This window comes from Ictidomys tridecemlineatus, chromosome 6, assembly GCF_052094955.1.
Source record: "Ictidomys tridecemlineatus isolate mIctTri1 chromosome 6, mIctTri1.hap1, whole genome shotgun sequence".
In the NCBI taxonomy this organism is placed as follows: domain Eukaryota; kingdom Metazoa; phylum Chordata; class Mammalia; order Rodentia; family Sciuridae; genus Ictidomys; species Ictidomys tridecemlineatus.
Window position 1 is genome coordinate 199,550,751 of NC_135482.1, and position 17,512 is coordinate 199,568,262.

At 46.9% G+C, this 17,512-nt stretch overlaps 1 protein-coding gene and 1 non-coding gene across 3 annotated transcripts in view; one reads left to right on the plus strand and one right to left on the minus strand.

The window, feature by feature from the left end:
- The window catches only part of Cul4a (cullin 4A), a 29,904-nt gene extending 26,801 nt beyond the window's left edge, over positions 1–3,103 (plus strand). For both annotated transcript variants that reach the window (XM_078016361.1, XM_021729420.3), the window contains 2 exons: positions 1,656–1,808; positions 2,028–3,103. In XM_078016361.1, the coding sequence (XP_077872487.1) occupies positions 1,656–1,808; positions 2,028–2,123 (249 nt within the window). In that variant the 3' untranslated portion in view covers positions 2,124–3,103. The remainder of the gene's footprint in view (positions 1–1,655; positions 1,809–2,027) is intronic.
- A 12,172-nt stretch (positions 3,104–15,275) lies between these two features.
- Trnav-cac (transfer RNA valine (anticodon CAC)) lies at positions 15,276–15,349 on the minus strand. Its single transcript has one exon. It is a non-coding gene; the product is annotated as a tRNA-Val (tRNA).
- Between the last annotated feature and the right edge of the window lie 2,163 nt (positions 15,350–17,512).

A 17,512-nucleotide genomic window follows, 5' to 3' on the forward strand; every position in this document is an offset into this window, starting at 1 on the left:
GATGTCACCTGGGATGGCGTCCTTGAATCATCCCCTTTGTTGTGTATTGGGTTCCTGCATTTGGGTCAGCTTCTCATCCTGTCTCCAGGTTCTGCTGATCTGTTTTCACAGGCAGCACCTGATTCCTTTTATTTTTTCCCCAGTGCTAGGAGTTGAACCCAGGCACTTCACATGCTAGGCAAGTGCTCTACCAGAGCCACACCCTGACCCCCAGAGCACTTAGGTAGTACACTTACTCCTCTAACTCTCACCCTCCCGGGACATTTGAGAGCCACGTTGTCCTCTTGCTCAGCTTGCATTCCCCGGCTTTCAGGCCCCCTCTCGGGGCTCTCGTGTGTACAGGCCTCAGCTTCCTGGTTCATGCTGATCAGTAGTTGCAAACGTGTGCTCGGTCAGCAGACCACAGCTCGCACCTCCTGTGGGCGCTGGGCGCTCTTGTGACCACGGAGATCCAGCCGGCCGTTCAGAGCTATGCCCAGCAGTCCTGTCCAGCACACAGACGATTCCTTCAGCCAAGGGCACTGTGGTAGTAGAGAAGAACAGGGAGCAAAGCCCTTCCTAAAGAAGTGATGGTGGCTTTCTGCAGGCTGCAATGAAGTGTAGGCCGTAAAGCACTTGCAAGCCCTATTTTATTTATTGATTTTTATGTGGTGCTGAGGATCAAACCCAGTGCCTCACGGGTGCGAGGCAAGCTCTACCACTGAGCTATAACCCCTCCCGGGGTGTCTGTTCTTTACATTTCTGATGGTGTTTTTAGTGTGTGTTTATCTTTGTGCATTTTTCTTACTTTAGCCCCTTTATAAAAGTCTCATCAGCTTTGATGGTTTTTCAGTTGATTTTCTTAGATTTTTCTAGCTCATCTAAAAATAATCATCATTTTATCTGTTGCTTCTTAGTATATCTTTTTAGTTTGTTCTCAGTTGCATAGGTAGACCCTTTTAAGTCTAGTGTTTTGTTTTTGTTTTGGGGTTTTTGTTTTTGTTTGGTACTGGGGGTTGAACACGAGTGTGCAACCACTGAGCTACATCTCCAGCTCTTTTTTATTTTTTTAATTTTGACACGGGATCTTGCCAAGTTGCCCAGGCTAGCCTCAGACTTGGCGATCCTCCTGCCTCGACCTCCTGAACAGCAGAAGTTACAGGCATACGCCAGGGTGTTCCACTTAAGTAATGTTTTTAATTTTTGTTTGTGGTATTTACTATTTGTTTCTAGTAATTGTTCTTTATCATGTTTAAATTCCCCCCCCCCCTCATTTTAAAAATCAATCCTTACTTGATAAAGGTTGCTTTAAATCAAGAATCAGTCTTCCAACCTGCCATGCCTCTTCACATCTCCAGGTGGCCACGCAGCCTACCATGGGCTTCAGTCTGGCTCCTGGTGTCAGGCAAAGCTCATTGTGTAATAAGTCCTGGTGCTTTGTTTACTGCTGATTGCACATTCTGATAAGGAAAACATAACTTTTAAAATTAGTTTCAACTTTTGCTTTTGAGTGTGCCATTCTAAGAAGCTGTTTTCCTAGAACAAATGAAAACACCTAATGAAAGAGGGTCTATCCAAGGTCTGGCCTTGATTTACATCAGAACAAAACTTGTCAAACTCAACAACGTGAAACAACACAGAAAACATTTTTACACTCTGTTCCTGTCTTTGCACAGGTTGAAGAACAAGTGAGCACTACCGAGAGAGTGTTTCAGGATAGGCAATACCAGATTGATGCTGCTATAGTCAGAATCATGAAGATGAGGAAGACTCTTGGTCACAATCTTCTAGTTTCTGAGCTGTATAACCAGCTGAAGTTTCCAGTCAAGGTAAATGACTCCGTGGGTTTAGTGGCTGGGTGCAGCTCCGTGGTACAGCTCTTGCCTAGCATGTACAAGGGCCTGGGGCTCCCCCAGCACTGAAAACCGTAACAGTACCCTGCTAGCGTGGATGAGTGTGTGTCCTCTGGGGATCGTGAGCAGGTGCTTCCTTGGCACGCCGCGGGTGGCTGCTGCTGTGCTGAGGAGCCCTCTTGTCTTCTCTTCAAGCCTGGAGACCTGAAGAAGAGAATCGAGTCTCTGATAGACCGAGACTACATGGAGCGTGACAAGGACAGTCCCAACCAGTACCACTACGTGGCCTGACACATCTGCAGGGTGGCGAAGCCCACTCGCTCCAGGAGCCTGCCGCTGGACACGGGAGACCCTCGGCTCACCGGGCGGGGGACGACAGACCATCTCGCCTGGGGTGGGGGTCTTCACGTGACACGTCCTTGCCCTCCAGTTCTCAGTTCTCTTAGGCATTTAGATGTTCGTTGCTCTGTGTGGAATGACTTTGAGGTTGGACGCAGGTGGTAGTTGACAGGAGTCCTCCACAAGGTCCTGCCGCTCTGTGGAGGGAGCCGCCAGTGGGTTGGTGTGTGTGTGTGTGTGTGTGTGTGTGTGGTCCCGAGTGCACGATGAAGAGACCCTCCATGCTGCATCGAAGTCCCAGAGTGCTCCGTTGACAAGCCTCAGAGTGAGAACAGAAGCCCCCACGGGCCACCATGGGAAGACAGCAGGTCCCATGGGCAGCTCAGCCCTGCAGCCAGAACCCTGGGTCCCAGAGAGGTCTAACCTGTGGCAACGGATTTTTATAAATCGGGCTTTCAAGCCAGGTCCCTGTGTCATCGCGCTGAGCCCAGCGCACAGCCAGTGGCCTACAGCCAGGACCTGCGTGCCCTCTGCTGAGGGCTGGACCTGGCCCCTGTTTCCTTCTGAGGGTGGGCACCTGCGTTTGGTTTCTTAACTTGCAGTATTTGTGTGATTACCGTGATAGATACAGTTTGGTTTGTTTGGTTTCCCAGTCCTGAGCAGGGACTGCCCTGTTTTCTGCCCCACCCTGCAGGAAGTTCCCTAGCCGACTTGACAGTCCTGACCTTGTGACACAGTGGTCACTTTGTCAAAAGATTAAAGGGTTTTGTTGGTTCCTGGTTACATGTGAACACACACGGGAGGTGGAATGAGAGTTGAGTGGAGACATTACTATGGTGACAATGACAAAGATGCTCTTGTGAGAACATTGGAAAGTACTTTCCATTTTACAGAGTACCATGTTTCATTTTGATTAAAAGCTACCAAAGGAATTTTGATCATGGTATCGTGTTTGAAGCAATATTTTCTGGAATATACCGAGTTTATATAATTTGATTTTATGCTAAATTTATTAAAGGATTCTCCCTTTTTGAGACATGCGTGTTTAAAATATGACATCTTTTGGGTTCCCATGTTAAAATCCTTACTCTTTAAATATCATTTCTATATTTGTAAATTTTCATTTATGAGTTCTATATGAGGTCTGTGAAAGACCAGATAGATTTCTATTTCTATTCTTATATTTTAGGTTCATTGTGTCTAGAGATTGTTAATATTGTAATTTAATATAGACTTTGAATAAAATTAGTTTAATTGGCCTTAAAATTACATTAATAAAACTTTTTGGTATGCAAACTACACCTTCCTCATAACTGTTGAGCAATTTCAATTATCAACATGCCAGTAAAGGCAAGCCCTTAGTGCTCTCCAGTGGCCGTCCCCTCCTGGTCCCCTGTCAGCAGCCACAGGAGAGGCAGAACCTCACAGACAGCGCTGGGCTGGGCCTCTCCTCCCACTAACAGCTGTCCTTTCCCATATTTTCAGCATCAGCCAGTGTTTTAATAAAGTTAATGTGGTTAACTCATGGCACAGAGGAAATAACTGAAAAGGAACACAGTCAAGAAAAAAGTTGTGAAGTTAGAAAGGTGAAATTATTTGCAGACGAGAAAACTATGCCTAGAAAATCCAAGAGAAGCACACAGAAAGCCATGACCCCAGTTAACAGGAAAGTCAGCAGCCTTCCTGCACACTCGGACCATGGAAGATCGGGCTTTCATTAGCAACAAAAGAAGATAAAACTCCTAGTAATGGAGGGAAATATCTGTGTGAAAAGCCAGAAGTGAAACGTGCTGTTCCCACACCACACCCCGCAGTAATTCGGAAGGCTGAGGCTGGAGGATGGCAAGTTCAAGCCAGTCTCAACAGCTTTGCAAGACTATCAAATAAAGACAGTCCCTGGGTTCCGTCCCCACTATGAAACAAAGAAAACAGGCTGATTCTAAAATTAAAGTGGAAAGCAAGCAGCAGGAATAGCCAGACATTATCCTAAGACGTCTTACGGTACAGCTGCAGGCCACTGGCTCAGAGAGGACATGGGCAGAGCCTGGAGGGCTGGCCTGGGCTCTGGGGAGGGGACAGCCTGTCACCCCCTGACCAGCTTTTCAAAACCTCATCAGGAAAGAGGAGATTTTGGTCAAAGGCGATTTTTATACTCAAGTTAAACGTGGTTGGACACTTAAATGTAAAAAACAAAATCATAAATAGAGGAAGGATATGAGATACTCTGTTGTGGTTGTCCACTAAGATGGTGAATTAAGATCCGCTCTCTCAGGAGCGGACGGGCTGGTGCTTCATTGGTGGGCTGGGTGTCCGTATGTGCTGAGCAGGTGTCTTACCCTGAGCTGCACCCCAGTCAAAGGTGAGATTTTCACTTGAATGTCTTCCCACTGGTGTGTTCTCGTTTTTAAATTTCATAGTTATTTTATTTTTGGTGCTAGAGATTGAACCCATGGCTTCTTGCTTGCTAAGTGCATGCTTTACTGCTGAGCTACAACCCAGTCAAGTGAATTTCAGGGGTGGCACAGGGGGTTGAATCCAGAAGGATGTACCACTGAGCTACGTGCCCAGCCCTTTAATTTTCTACACTACAGCCCTTTTTAATTTTGAGACAGGGCCTCACTAAGTTGCTGAGGCTGGCCTTGAACTTGTGATACTCCTTGCCTCAGTCTCCCAAGTGCTGGGGGTTACAGGCATGTAACACCTTGCGCAGCTTTGAATGACATTTTTAAAGTTTACTTGGGGGGGAGGGTGTTAAAAATAAGATGACAAACTGCCAGGTGTGGTGATGCACACCAGTAATCCCAGCGACTCAGGAGGGTGCGGCAGGAGGATCAGAGCTACCCTCCGCAACTCTGGAAGACCCTATCTCTAAATAATACACAAAAAGGGCTGGGATGGTGTCCCAGTGGTAGAGCACCCCTCGGTTCAATCACCAGTACAAAAAGAAGAAGAGAGACGAATGTTGTGTTGAAGTGCTAGTCAGAAGAACAGGAGGAGGGCTGGGGATTTGGCTCAAGCGGTAGCGCGCTCGCCTGGCACGCGTGCGGCCCGGGTTCGATCCTCAGCACCACATACAAACAAAGATGTTGTGTCCACCGATAACTAAAAAATAAATATTAAAAAATTCTCTCTTACTCTCTCTTTAAAAAAAAAAAATAGGAGGAGCCTCCACTAGATGAAGGTGTTTCCTGAGCTGAAGGAGGTGGGATGGGAGAGCCTCAGGGTGTGGCCGAAAGTTTGGTCCTGGTTCCAACGCCGCCGATCCAATAACAAGGCCAGGGTTTGAGGAGGGGGAGTTTTTGAAACCCAGGGGACTCTATCCCGAAGGCTGACGGAGCTTTTTTTTTTAAAAAAAGAGAGAGAGAGAGAGAATTTTAATATTTATTTTTTAGTTTTCGGCCGACACAACATCTTTCTTTGTGGTGCTGAGGATCGAACCCGGGCTGCACGCGTGCCAGGCGAGCGAGCTACTGCTTGAGCCACATCCCCAGCTCCTGGTGGAGCTTTTAAAGGGGCGATTCAAAGGCTGCGTTCCGGGTGTTCTCTGTTGGAGTTGTGATCACTTGTTAATTTGGGAGACTGACATTCCTGAGATGTGCTGGTGCCATCCCCAGAGTCTGGATGACTTCCTTCCCATGGTGGGTGTGTGCTCGGGAACAGACCACTCTGCCTTTGGGGAAGAAAGGTAATCCTGTTTCTTCTGAGATTAGGGAGGAACAGGGGGAGAAGAAAAAAGAAACACGTCCATTTTAAAAATAAGTCACCGCGTTTGAGTGCGTTCGAGTGCAGCAAGGCTATATTTAAAGCATAAATGGACCACTGTTACCAGGTCAGGTACAGACCATGACTTCGGAATAAATGAGGTCACTGGCAGGGGAGAGGATGAGGTGACTGTTCTATTATCACAAAGATTCATTTTCTTGTTACACTATTTACATAAATTCAATTTTTTTCTCTAAGACAATTTTTTTCAATCTTCTGTTGTTTTAGTTTGAACCATTTCTTTTAAGTGTAAATGGACACAATACTTTTATTTTTATGTGGTGCTGAGGACTGAACCCAGTGCCTAACAAGCAAGGCAAGTGCTCTACTGCTGAGCTACAACTGCAGCCCGCCATTTATTTGGGGTGGTGGGTACCAGGGATTGAATTTGGGGGCACTCAACCACTGAGCCCCATCCCAGCCCTATTTTGTATTTTATTTAGAGACAGGGTCTCACTGAGCTGCTCATTAGCACCTCACCATTGCTGAGGCTGGCTTTGAACTCTCCATCCTCCTGCCTCAGCCTCCTGAGCCACTGGGATTAAAGGCAGGCACCACTGTGCCAGACCCAAGACTGATTGTTATTTTTTACGTTAATGAGGATCTTTTATTGACCTTTAAATGACAGTACATTGTATTTTTAATTTCTCAATTTTGTTTTCTAATATGGCAAATATCAATAGACAAAACCCACAAAAACAAAAGCTGTTTGTTATTCTCAAATAAATTTTAAAAGTTTTAAGGAATTCTGGTACCAAATGTTTAAGAACTACTGACTTAGAGTATACCCGAGAGTGGAATTGCTACACTGTAACTTATCTTTACTAAATATTTCCAAATTATTCTCCAAGATGATTGCATTAGAATGTCTGTTGCTCAAATCCTCATCAGCATTCTGGAATTTTTTTACACTTAAATTTTGCTTATATTCAATAGGTGTCAAAGTGGTGTTATTTTAGTTTATATTTCTCTGATTATGTACTTATTACGTGTGAGATCATATACTTTCCATGCATTTATTACCCTTACAAATTTTTTCTTCCCTAAATTCCTGTTAAAATTTTTACACATTTCTCTAATAAGTAGCTGGTTTTTTGCATCAGTTTTTAGGGGCACTTTAAATTTTCCATGCAAAGTACCCTTGGTTGAGTTCTCCTTTTTCAATTTTTAAAAGTGACAGTATATTTTGAAATATTATATATAGAAGAACTTGTTCCAATTAGTATCACATTATTGTGATTGTACATGATATGGATTTATATTGGTCATATATTTATAAATGAGTATAGTGAAGATATGTTCAATTTATTCTGCTTTTTTTTTTCTATTACTATCCCTTCTCCCTTCCCTTCATTCCTCTTTGTCTAGTTCAATGAATTTTTTTGACAGTAGAATGCATTTTGACATTGTGCACAGATGGAGCGCAACTCCTGCTTGCTCTGGCTGTGCGTGACGTGGAGTCCCTCCGTAGTGTCCCTCCGTAGTGCGTCATATGTGCATGCAGGGTGATAATGCCTGTCTCATTCTGCATCTCCCCAGCCCCAGCCTGAGACTTTTTTTTTTAAATGGAACATCTCTTCCTCTTCCTCTATCCTAATCTCAGGGGAAACAGGATTACCTTTCTTCCCCAGCCATCTGTCCTTGAGCACACACCCACCACACCAGTGAAGTCCTCCAGCAGATCTCAGATACGACAGTCTCCCCAGTTAACAAATGAATTACAACTCCAACGGAGAACCCTCGAGTGTACCCTTGGAGTCGCCCCTTTAAAAGCCCCCTATTCCTGCTGACCGGCAGAATCACAGCCTCTGGGATGGGGGTCTCCTGTGCTTCTTTGCTAGTAAAGCTAATGAAACTTTTTTCCTTTTTCTCAACATCCGTCCTCATTATTGGATTGGACTTGGAGACAAAGGACAGAGCTTTTGGTGACAGCTCTGCAGCATAGATGTGACCCTGGAATCCCTTTTCTCTTGAGTTCCTGCTGAGGCCCACTCCCTTTTGGCTTTTGGCCTTCCTTTTTGTTTTCTTGGTTTTACTAAAACAGATGCTGAGAATGATTCTCAGAATGCGTGCAGACATATTTACTGAACCTTTGCTTCTGTTTTTATATTTGTGCTTAACAGTTTGGTTGTGTAAAAATTTAGGTTCATTTTCCCTTTGAGCCTGAAGGCATTGCCGTGCGCTGTCCCCTGCCTACTGGCTACAAGGTTCACCTGCTTCCATGTGGTTGACTCTTCTGTTCCTGGGACTCGGCCAGACTCAGCGCGCTTGGCTCCTGGGCTTCTGTCTCACAGAAGCATCCCTAACCTCCCATGTGGCTCTGCTTCTCCAGCTCCTTTGCTCCCACCTGCCTCAAATTGTGTAGGTCAGCTGGCCAGAGGGTTCTACAAGAAAAAGCTACGTCCCCAGACTCCTGCTCCATTTGTTTCTGGGGTTCCTGGTCATGTCCTCTGTTGGCATCAGATTCACCTTTATAGGTCGGGAGCCATTTTATCTAGAGGCTCCAAAGTTTGGATTCTGAGGCAAGGCTGTTTAACTTCCCGTAGAACAGGTGCCTGCTAAATAAGCAATCCCACCCAGCTTATGATGCAGCTCCTCTGCAGCTTATGAAATTCCTCTTGCAGTCTGTAAATCTGCTCTGAGTGCCAACCCACTGCTGTTAGTTTGCCTTGTGCTACTGACAATAAATCTCTTATGCGAGATTCCAGGGTGTGGCATGATCTTTGGACTTTTCGTGGACTCTGCGAGTGTCCTTTCAGCCTCCATGTCAGATCATTTCTTGTTTTCTAAGCCAAATCCCTGTTTCCTTTTACTTTTTGAGACAGGTTGTCACCAAGTTGCTTAAGGCCTCCATAAATTGCTGAGGCTGGCTCTGAACTTGCAATCCTCCTACCTCAGCCTTCCAAGCTGCTGAGATTACAGGTGTACACTTAATAACAGACTTTTTATTTTATGGTGACAGAGTTCTTTTCTCCTTCCTCCTGCTCAGGGCAGAGAGGCAAACTTTTTCGAAAAAGGGCTGGAGAGAAAGTAGCCTTGCAAATCTCATGGTCCGTTACATATTCTTGTTTTCTCACACTTTAAAATCTTAAAACCACTCTCAGTTCATCTACTGCATAATGAGTTGCGGGCAGCAGTCTGCTCCAGGGCCAGCTGGTGAGTCTTGTCGTAAGGTCCAAGCACTAACATCCCCCTCCGGCCGTCCCTATTCCTGTGCTCTAACAGCAGGCCTCCAGGAACACCAAGGTCAAGGTCATCTGGAAGGCAGGCCCCTGTTCTGCGCTGGGCCTTTTCCTCCCTCGACCCTGGCCATCTGTGGTGCCTGAGGCCTCACTCACAGAGCAGAACTTCAGCTGAGTCGTGCACCTCCCCAGCCCTCAGGAGCCATTAGAAGTGCAGTGGCCCCCTTCCACAGAACATCTTAACCAAGCTTCTCCAAAATCTTCACCACAGCTGCTTTACTTAAGACTATGAGCAAAAGTTCCATGTAATTAAACTTCCTATTTTCCTGTTGCTCCATTTCACTTGGCCACTGGCCTGGAAGAGACCAGCACTCCAGGTGCTGAAGGCCCCTTTCCTTGTTTTTCACAAACATGTATCCAGTATAGTAGTTTCTAGAAGTGTGTTTGCAAGTGCAGAGTGTGATTAAAAAAAAAACACACAAATCCTTTAGCAAGGCCTCTGGCCTTGAGCTGGGCTTCACAGAGATGTCTACATTTCTAAGATAAGAGAAGTTACCCATTGGGCTCCATGGTAACAGCTGGCAGGGGAGGAAAGGAAGGGGAGAAGAAGCTCTCCCCTTCTCAGGCACTGTCCTTGAAGGGTTAACTTGCCCAGAACGGTGAAAAGAAAAAGCTGCTTTTGTGTGAACTTACTTCTGAGCCCCTCCCCTGACATGCTGGGTATAAAACTCTGAAACTGCCTGAACTCGGGGTTCAGGGGATTGATTGATTTCAGCGAAAGCTCTGCCCTCTGAACCTGGCTGCAGCCACATAAAACTGTTTCCTGCTGTCTTGGGTCCCTGGCCTCGACTGTCCCTACAACAGAAACATCAAGTGTTAGGGAGAGGAACCAGGGGAGAGGGGAAAGTGGGAAAAGCGGTGCGGGTGCCCACAGGCTGCACCAGTTCAGGCCAGCAGGGCTGACTGATATCGGGGCAGGACAGGCCTGAAGCACACAACAGTGGCCACTGGATAGAGCAGACACCAGGGAGCTTCTGCAGGATGATGAAGGCAGAGAAAATTCACTCTCCAAGGGACCAGCCAACCCAGGGAGGAGAGGAAGAATATGGAAATGTAGAAGAAATGGTGCAGGTCAAGTTTCCACAAGAGCTGGACAGTGGAGGAGACCCGGCGGCACACGGGGCCTGTGCACCTGCCCCTGGCAGCGACACAGGGTGCCAAGCCAGGCGCAGGTGTCCACGCAGGTGAAGCCAGGAAAGAACAGTGGAGGGACACAGGAATCACAGCCGGCTGTAGAGTCACCTGGGAGGGCACCTTGCTGTGAGCACCGTCAGGAGTCTGAACCACCACAAAGAGTGGACAGAGCTTTCAAGGCACAGGGTCAGTGGAGAGGAGGGTCCACACTGGTCTCAGGCTGGGCCTCCAAGTTGGAAGTCCCAGGAACCAGTTCTGGTTCTGCAAGGACGGCATGCCCCAGGTGAATTGCTTAAAATCTCTGAAGCATGATTTTTATTTTTTCAAATGGAGATAATGATCTAATTCCTGGGGGTTATGCCGAGTTCAAGGTACAAAGCTCCTTACACCAGAAACCACACAACTGAAAGGACCAAGGAGCAGCCTGCAAACTGCAGCTCCCCAGGGTGGGAGGACACTGTGGTGACTGAAGTGGTTTATTTATGAACATTCAGCCAACCACATACTCAGTGAATGAAGGCAGACGACAACCGGTCAGATGTGCTGAAGAAATGACCTCCACCAGACTGACACGGAGAGGGGCTGGGGGACTTCCTCATACAGCAGGACACAGGGTCCCGGAGTCACAGCAAGGCCAGGAACGACGTGTCAGTGGGTGCCCACCCAGAAACAATTTCACCATTTTACTATTTTCGTTTAATAAATTAGTCACCCTGTGCATCCTGGGTATGAAAACTGCTCTGTGGTGACAGATCAGTGATTGGTGGGCAGGGAGGGGCTGACGCTCAGGGGCACCGGGAACTCTGGGGTGGAGAAAGCGTCTTACGTCCCGTTGGGGTGCTGGTTTCACAGGTGTACACAACTGTCAACACTCGCTGACCCAACAGCTCAGTTGCTGCAGCCTCTGATTCCATACTGGTCCTCAGGTAGCCTTTTGTCATAAGAAGGCACAGAGGCCAGAGTGACACCACCCACCGTGCAGGCTTCAGGGCGAGCTCTGAGGACGCGCATGTCCTGGCTGGAGGGTCTGGTCACACTGCGTTTCACGCCTGTCGGTTCTGACCCAGGCTGCCCCGCACCTGCAGCCACCCGACCAAGGCCTGCTTCTCTTTCTGTGCGCCAGCCCATGTCCCCCTTGGAAACTTGGTATAGGTCCCTAACACATCACCATACTAGGCCTGCCCTGGCCAGCCACTGCAGTCACCTGTGTATCCTGAGTGCCATTATCATTAGGTAATGATACCTGAGGTGGACGGGCAAGAAAATGGGAAGAGAAGGGAAAAGAGCCAGCCCTGAGGGCAAGGCTCTGTGGTGGGCAGACCCCCTGGCAGCCTCTCCTTCTTCCCAGGCCAGGTGCTTAAAACACAACCAGCCGTCCATCTGGATCCAAGCCGCTCCACCGACTCTCAGGCAACGAAGACAGGAGACAGAGCCTGGGCAAGGTGGACACCTAGCAAACGGCCAACCAAGAATGGGAGACCTTCCAGTGGTCGCTAGTGGGCAGCCTGGCAGCACCATCTGGCCCACCACCTCACCTGGCAGGCCATGGGGAGATCCTAAGCACACAAAAACTATCCTCAAAAATGTTTTCGTATATCACTTACACCAGGAAATGATGTAATACGACTACTAAAGCTGCTTCCAGAGAGCCTGCACTGCATGGGGAAATGTTTGTTATAAGGCCAGAGTTAGGATACAAAGTGTCAGCATTTTTAAGAAGCACCTGTGTACTACCAGACCCCACACATCACCCCCAGGGGCTGGGATGTAGCTGTGCAGAACACCTGCGGCACATGCATGAGGCCCTGAGTTTGACCCTCAGTACCACCAGAAAACAGCAACCACCAGCATAGATAACTGGTGGGTAACAAGTGGTGCATTTCCTCCTTTGATCCCACATTTTTACATTTCTCTGTTTTCTATTACTAACCAGCATAATTTACCATTATTTTCACAGAAAAACTGTAATCGAAAAACGACTTTGAGCTGTGTTGTAGCTCAACAGTCGAGTGCTTGCCTAGCACGTGAGGCACTGGGTTTGATCCTCAGCACCACACAAAAAGTTATTGTGTCTATCTACAACTAAAACATTAAAAATAAATGAAAAGTAAAATGACTTCTGGATGTCTACAAATGAAGTGCCCCAAGATTACAAGACACAGTGCCATGAAGATGTCCCCTCCCCAGCTGATCTATCAACATGGCAAAGTCCAGTAAAAACGCGTTGCTCTCAGCTACCAAGAGTGTCTTGGCAGGAGGGAGTTCCCAGCTCTTTCATACAGGATGGGTATGCTCACCACAGACACCAACACTGGTGGAGAGAAACCACAAAGTTCCCTCGAATGTTACTAGCTTCTTGACCACATCCTGTTTCAGTTCCAAGAGTAATCCAGGGTCCCACATTGCACCGGTCTTGTGTCTCTGAGTCTCTTTCTACCTGTGACCAGTCCTGCCTCTGTGACCTTTCAACCCAAGAGGATTGTTTCAGCTGTCTGTCATCCTGCAGAGCCCCACAATTCATGCCCATCTGTTCTACGGCAAACAGAAGTAAGTTCTCCCTCACTGGGAAGAACACCAGAGGAGTGGCTGCCATAGAGCCCCCGGGAGGGACACCAAGTCAGTTTGTCCTCCTGCTAGTGATGCTGACCTTGGTCAGCTGATTAAAGTGCCATCAAATGGTCTTCTGTACTGTAATGTTGTTTTCTCTCTTTGGTGGTGTTGGGGATCAAACCAGGACCTCACTCATGATGAGCAAGCACTCTGCCCCCGGGATACACCCCAGCCCAATAGTTTTCTATTTGTAATGAAAAATACTTATTTTGGGAACTGGTTACCACCCTTTAATATAAAGGATGTGCTAGGTTCTGTTCCTCAATTCTGCCAAGAACCTGAAGCAGATAAAGGTATCTGCTGCTTTCTAAGAGTAAAACTTCTCTACTGGTCACTACCATAACTGCTGAATTCAAAAAAAAGAAAGTGAGCAAGCAAGCCTCTGTCCCAGACATTGCGACACATGAAGACACGTTGTTAATTCACATCTTTCCTTCATCAGATCATGTCAGCTTTTAAGAATTCAACACAGAAAAACAGTGAATGCTCCCCTTACAGCTCTGCTCCATCACACTCTACACTTCCAAACTTTCCATTTGTGGCCTTTTTTTTTTTTCCCCCTCACCAGGGATTGAACTCAGGGACACTCAATCACTGAACCACATCTCCAGCCCTATGTTGTATTTTATTTAGATACAGGGTCTGAGTTGCTTAGTGCCTCGCTTTTGCTGAGGCTGGCTTTGAACTTGGAATCCTCCAGCCTCAGCTCCCCAAGTCACTGGGATTACAGATGTGTGCCACAGTGCCCAGCTAAAAAGAGATTTTGAAGGTTAAATTCAGGAAATGTTTTATTTATTTATTTTTAAAATACATATTTTACATTTTAGTTTAAAGGATTGCAGTTCAAGTCTTTTTTTTTTTTGAGAAAGAGAGAGAGAGAGAGAGAGAGAGAGAGAGAGAGAGAGAGAGAGAGAGAGAGAGAATTTTAGTATTTATTCTTTAGTTTTCGGCGGACACACCACCTTTATTTGTATATGGTGCTGAGGATCGAACCCAGGCGAGCACGCTATCGCTTGAGCCACATCTCCAGCCCCGACTGTTTGTTTTTAAATATGTATGTATATATTAGTTTACAGTGGACCTTTACTTATTTATATGTGGTGCTGAGAATTGAACCCAGTGCTTCATACATGCTAGGCAAGTACTCTACCACTGAGCCATAACCCCAGCCCAGGAAACAACTCGATTGTACAGACAGGTTCTGAATGCTCTAAGCAGAAAAATAATGTACTGAAAAGACTGAGTAGCTCACAAAATTTCCAAAAAGGATGCAGAATACTGCAGGAAAGTCACAAGGGGGAATGGCAGGACCACAACTGAGAGCAGACTGCACATTCACACCTAGTCCTGGCAGTCCTGATGCTCAGGGCCAGCGTCTCTGCACTCACCAGCTCCACTTCAGCCTGACAGGCTGAACTCCTGATAGCCCACACATGAGCTACCAGGAAAGCTGGGAACGGACTATTTTTTCAGCCTCTACAGGTGTTCTGCCACCACGTACACCCACAGGACAGGAAAGGATTCAGAGCCAAAAAACATACTTCTGGGGCTTTGTTGGAAGCTCAAGATTATCCAGTAGTTTTTCAAGGTCAGAATATTAAAGAGAAAATGGAAATACATTAGAATTCCTCCAATCACATTTGAATTTAACATTGTATTTCGTAGAAACAATCCAGACTTAGACAGCCTGTTCAGGTATTGGACCAACAGCATGTCACGTTACTGTTGACCAACTACTTCACAGGAGAAGTCTCAGCAGGCTCTGTGCAGCTTAACAAGCCTCAGCCTTGCTGGCAAGATGGAGAGCATCACCTTGGTGGAATTCTGCCATTACTCCTCCTTTTCTGGAACAGCAGGAAACAAACTGTAGAAGAATCTGGAAACCTGAAGAAGATATGAGGAAACACACTCTTCACCAAGCATTCCATTCCCACCCCAACCACAGAAAAAAAATTCAACAAACAGACTCCCAGTTCACTACTTATTAGGCTGGAGAGGCAGGAGTAAGACAGAATTAACAGCAGGGAAAGTCAAATCTACAAAAAGTAAAAACAAATGAAAAAAGTGACAAGAATCCAGGACAATTTAGTTGAGTGACCCACTGTAGTGCACAAACCTGAACTGAAGTGACTTGGGATACGGTTCCTAAGAAGCTGGGATTCTATGTTGTACGGAAGAAGGTGGGACATTCACTTTATAAATAACTGAACCAACAAAAAAGACAAGCAGGCACCAGGAGCAAAGAAAGGACAAGATGAAGCCAGGCTTAGGCTCTTCACCCTGCAGACAGCAGGTGGTGAACTACCAGGCTATCTCAGGCCCCAGAGGCAAGAAACTTGGATTTCTTTTCTTTCTTTTGTGGTGCTGGGGATTGAACCCAGGGTCTTGTGCATGTGAGGCAAGCACTCTACCAACTGAGCTACATCCCCAGTCCAAGACTTGGATTTCTCTTAAGGGAAAACATGTATGTACTGGACTGAGTGCTCCTGCCATGCTCTGGTAAATCCCCCACCTGTGGCCTAAAGCACACTATAGGACACTAAACAAACAGGAATCACAGTGAGCCCTTAAACCAAGATCTTGTAAAGCATAAAGTTCCTTTTTGGGTGAGGGAGTTAAAGCACTGAGGATTGAACCCAGGGGTGCTTTACCCAAGAGATACATCCTCAGCCCTTGTTATTTTTTGAGGCAGGGTCTAAGGAGCTAAAGGACTTGCTACAGTGCTGACTTTGGCCTCAAACTTGCAATCCTCCAGTCTCAGCCACTGTTGTGATGGGCAAAAAGTGCAGAATAGAGCAGGAAAGTCACAAGGCAGAATGGCCGGGGCCGCAGCTGAGTCCAGGGGGAGAAATAAAGAATGTCCATCCACTTCTGCCCTTTTCAATGCTTAAATCACTCAATACAATTTCACGATATAGGTTCTTAATCAAGAAAATGACAATCCTTAATGCTAGGCATTGCAATAGACATAATCAATTCACAGCTAACAATTCTAGATTAATTAATTCAAGCAAACAATTCTAGGTTAATTCTAAGCATTGCAAACACACTTAATCATGACAGTCTAGTGATAGATTCTCCCTCTGTGTGCTAAGTTCAAGTGTCAGATCAAAAATCTTAAACCCTAGGCTTTTAAGTCCAGCAGATGCTCACACACTCAGACCCTGGTGATCAGGTCAGGAAAGAAGGCAGGTTTTTCCTGGGGTGGAGCTGATGGCGATTGAGAAGGCAGTCCTAGGGAGAAGTTGTGGCTCTCACCAAGGTCAAGATGTGGCTGTTGAGTTTGAGGGAGTGAGGACAATGCAGCAGTTGTGTGCTTTCCAGCTTGTGTGCATCAGTATCAGCTGGCTGAATGTCTTGTTCATTTGCTCTATTATTTATACTAAATTTTGGGGCTTTTGACCCCCCCCTTTCTTTTTTTTATACATGATAGTAGAATGTATTTTTTTTTAAAAAGAGAGTGAGAGAATTTTAATATTTATTTTTTAATTATCAGCGGACACAACATCTTTGTTTGTATGTGGCGCTGAGGATCGAACCCCATTACGACTGCCAGGCAAGTGCTCTACCGCTTGAGCCACATCCCCAGCCCTTGACCCCCCTTTCAATCCTTATCAGCTACCACTGGATTTCTCAGGGACATCATTTACCCCGCGGTTAAAACATCTGGTACTGTGGTCCCCACCCTGATCTTTTCCACCTTTCCCTCTGGCAGCCTGCCAGAGGCTTCATTCTTTGAGTTTATCAGGGTGGGAGAAGTGACTTGTTGGTGCCTGAGGGCCAAAGGTGCCTGGTGAGACTGCAGGTTTCAAATTGGAGTTTTAAAATGGAGTTGCTTAGGCTCAGGCCTAAGGCCATCCTCACAACCTCCCAAGTTCCTGGGATTACAGGCCTGTGCCACCATACCCAGCAATAACTATTTTTAAAGACAACTTTTGTTTCCTAACATGAATTCCAGCATTCACTATGCTTGTTGAAGTCCCAGTTCTAACTCCCATTTCCAACCTTTCCGAGAATCAGAGGGCCAGAGGAATCCCCAAGTTAAAATTCAGGGTTTCCAGTATTAATCCAGAAAAGAGGAAGGGGTTTCAGTTCTGTGGGGGAAGGACCCAGACGTTGAGTTCACCGAGGGGACTCCCGGTAGGCCGACCATGGCTATCTTCTCCAGCCATCAAGAGTGCTCCAAAACGCTGAGAAGTGTCACACCTGCTCCTCTACTCCCTTTCCTGCTTCGCACTTACCGGATCTCACCTCCCTTCTCTCCCAAGAGGGGAGCACGCTGAGGAGGAGCTCGCCACTCCAGAACGAACTCCTTCTTGCCACCCCTACCTGGGGACCCAGGTCCACCTACGGGAGATGGGCCTCGCAGGCTCCCCCGGCACTACACAAAGTGGAACGGCGGCCAGTACCGGCCGGCTGGCGGGAGAGGGCCGTGCGCCTCGGGCCCGTGCCCACACGCGCCGCCCTGGTCTCCCGGCGGCTTCCCCTTCCCGCGCTCACTTTCCACTGCCCGGCTCTTCCTCTTCACTTTCTCCAGCCCCAGCCCACTCGGTTTCAGGCCGCCGGCCGCTCACGTGGCCGCCGCATCACGTG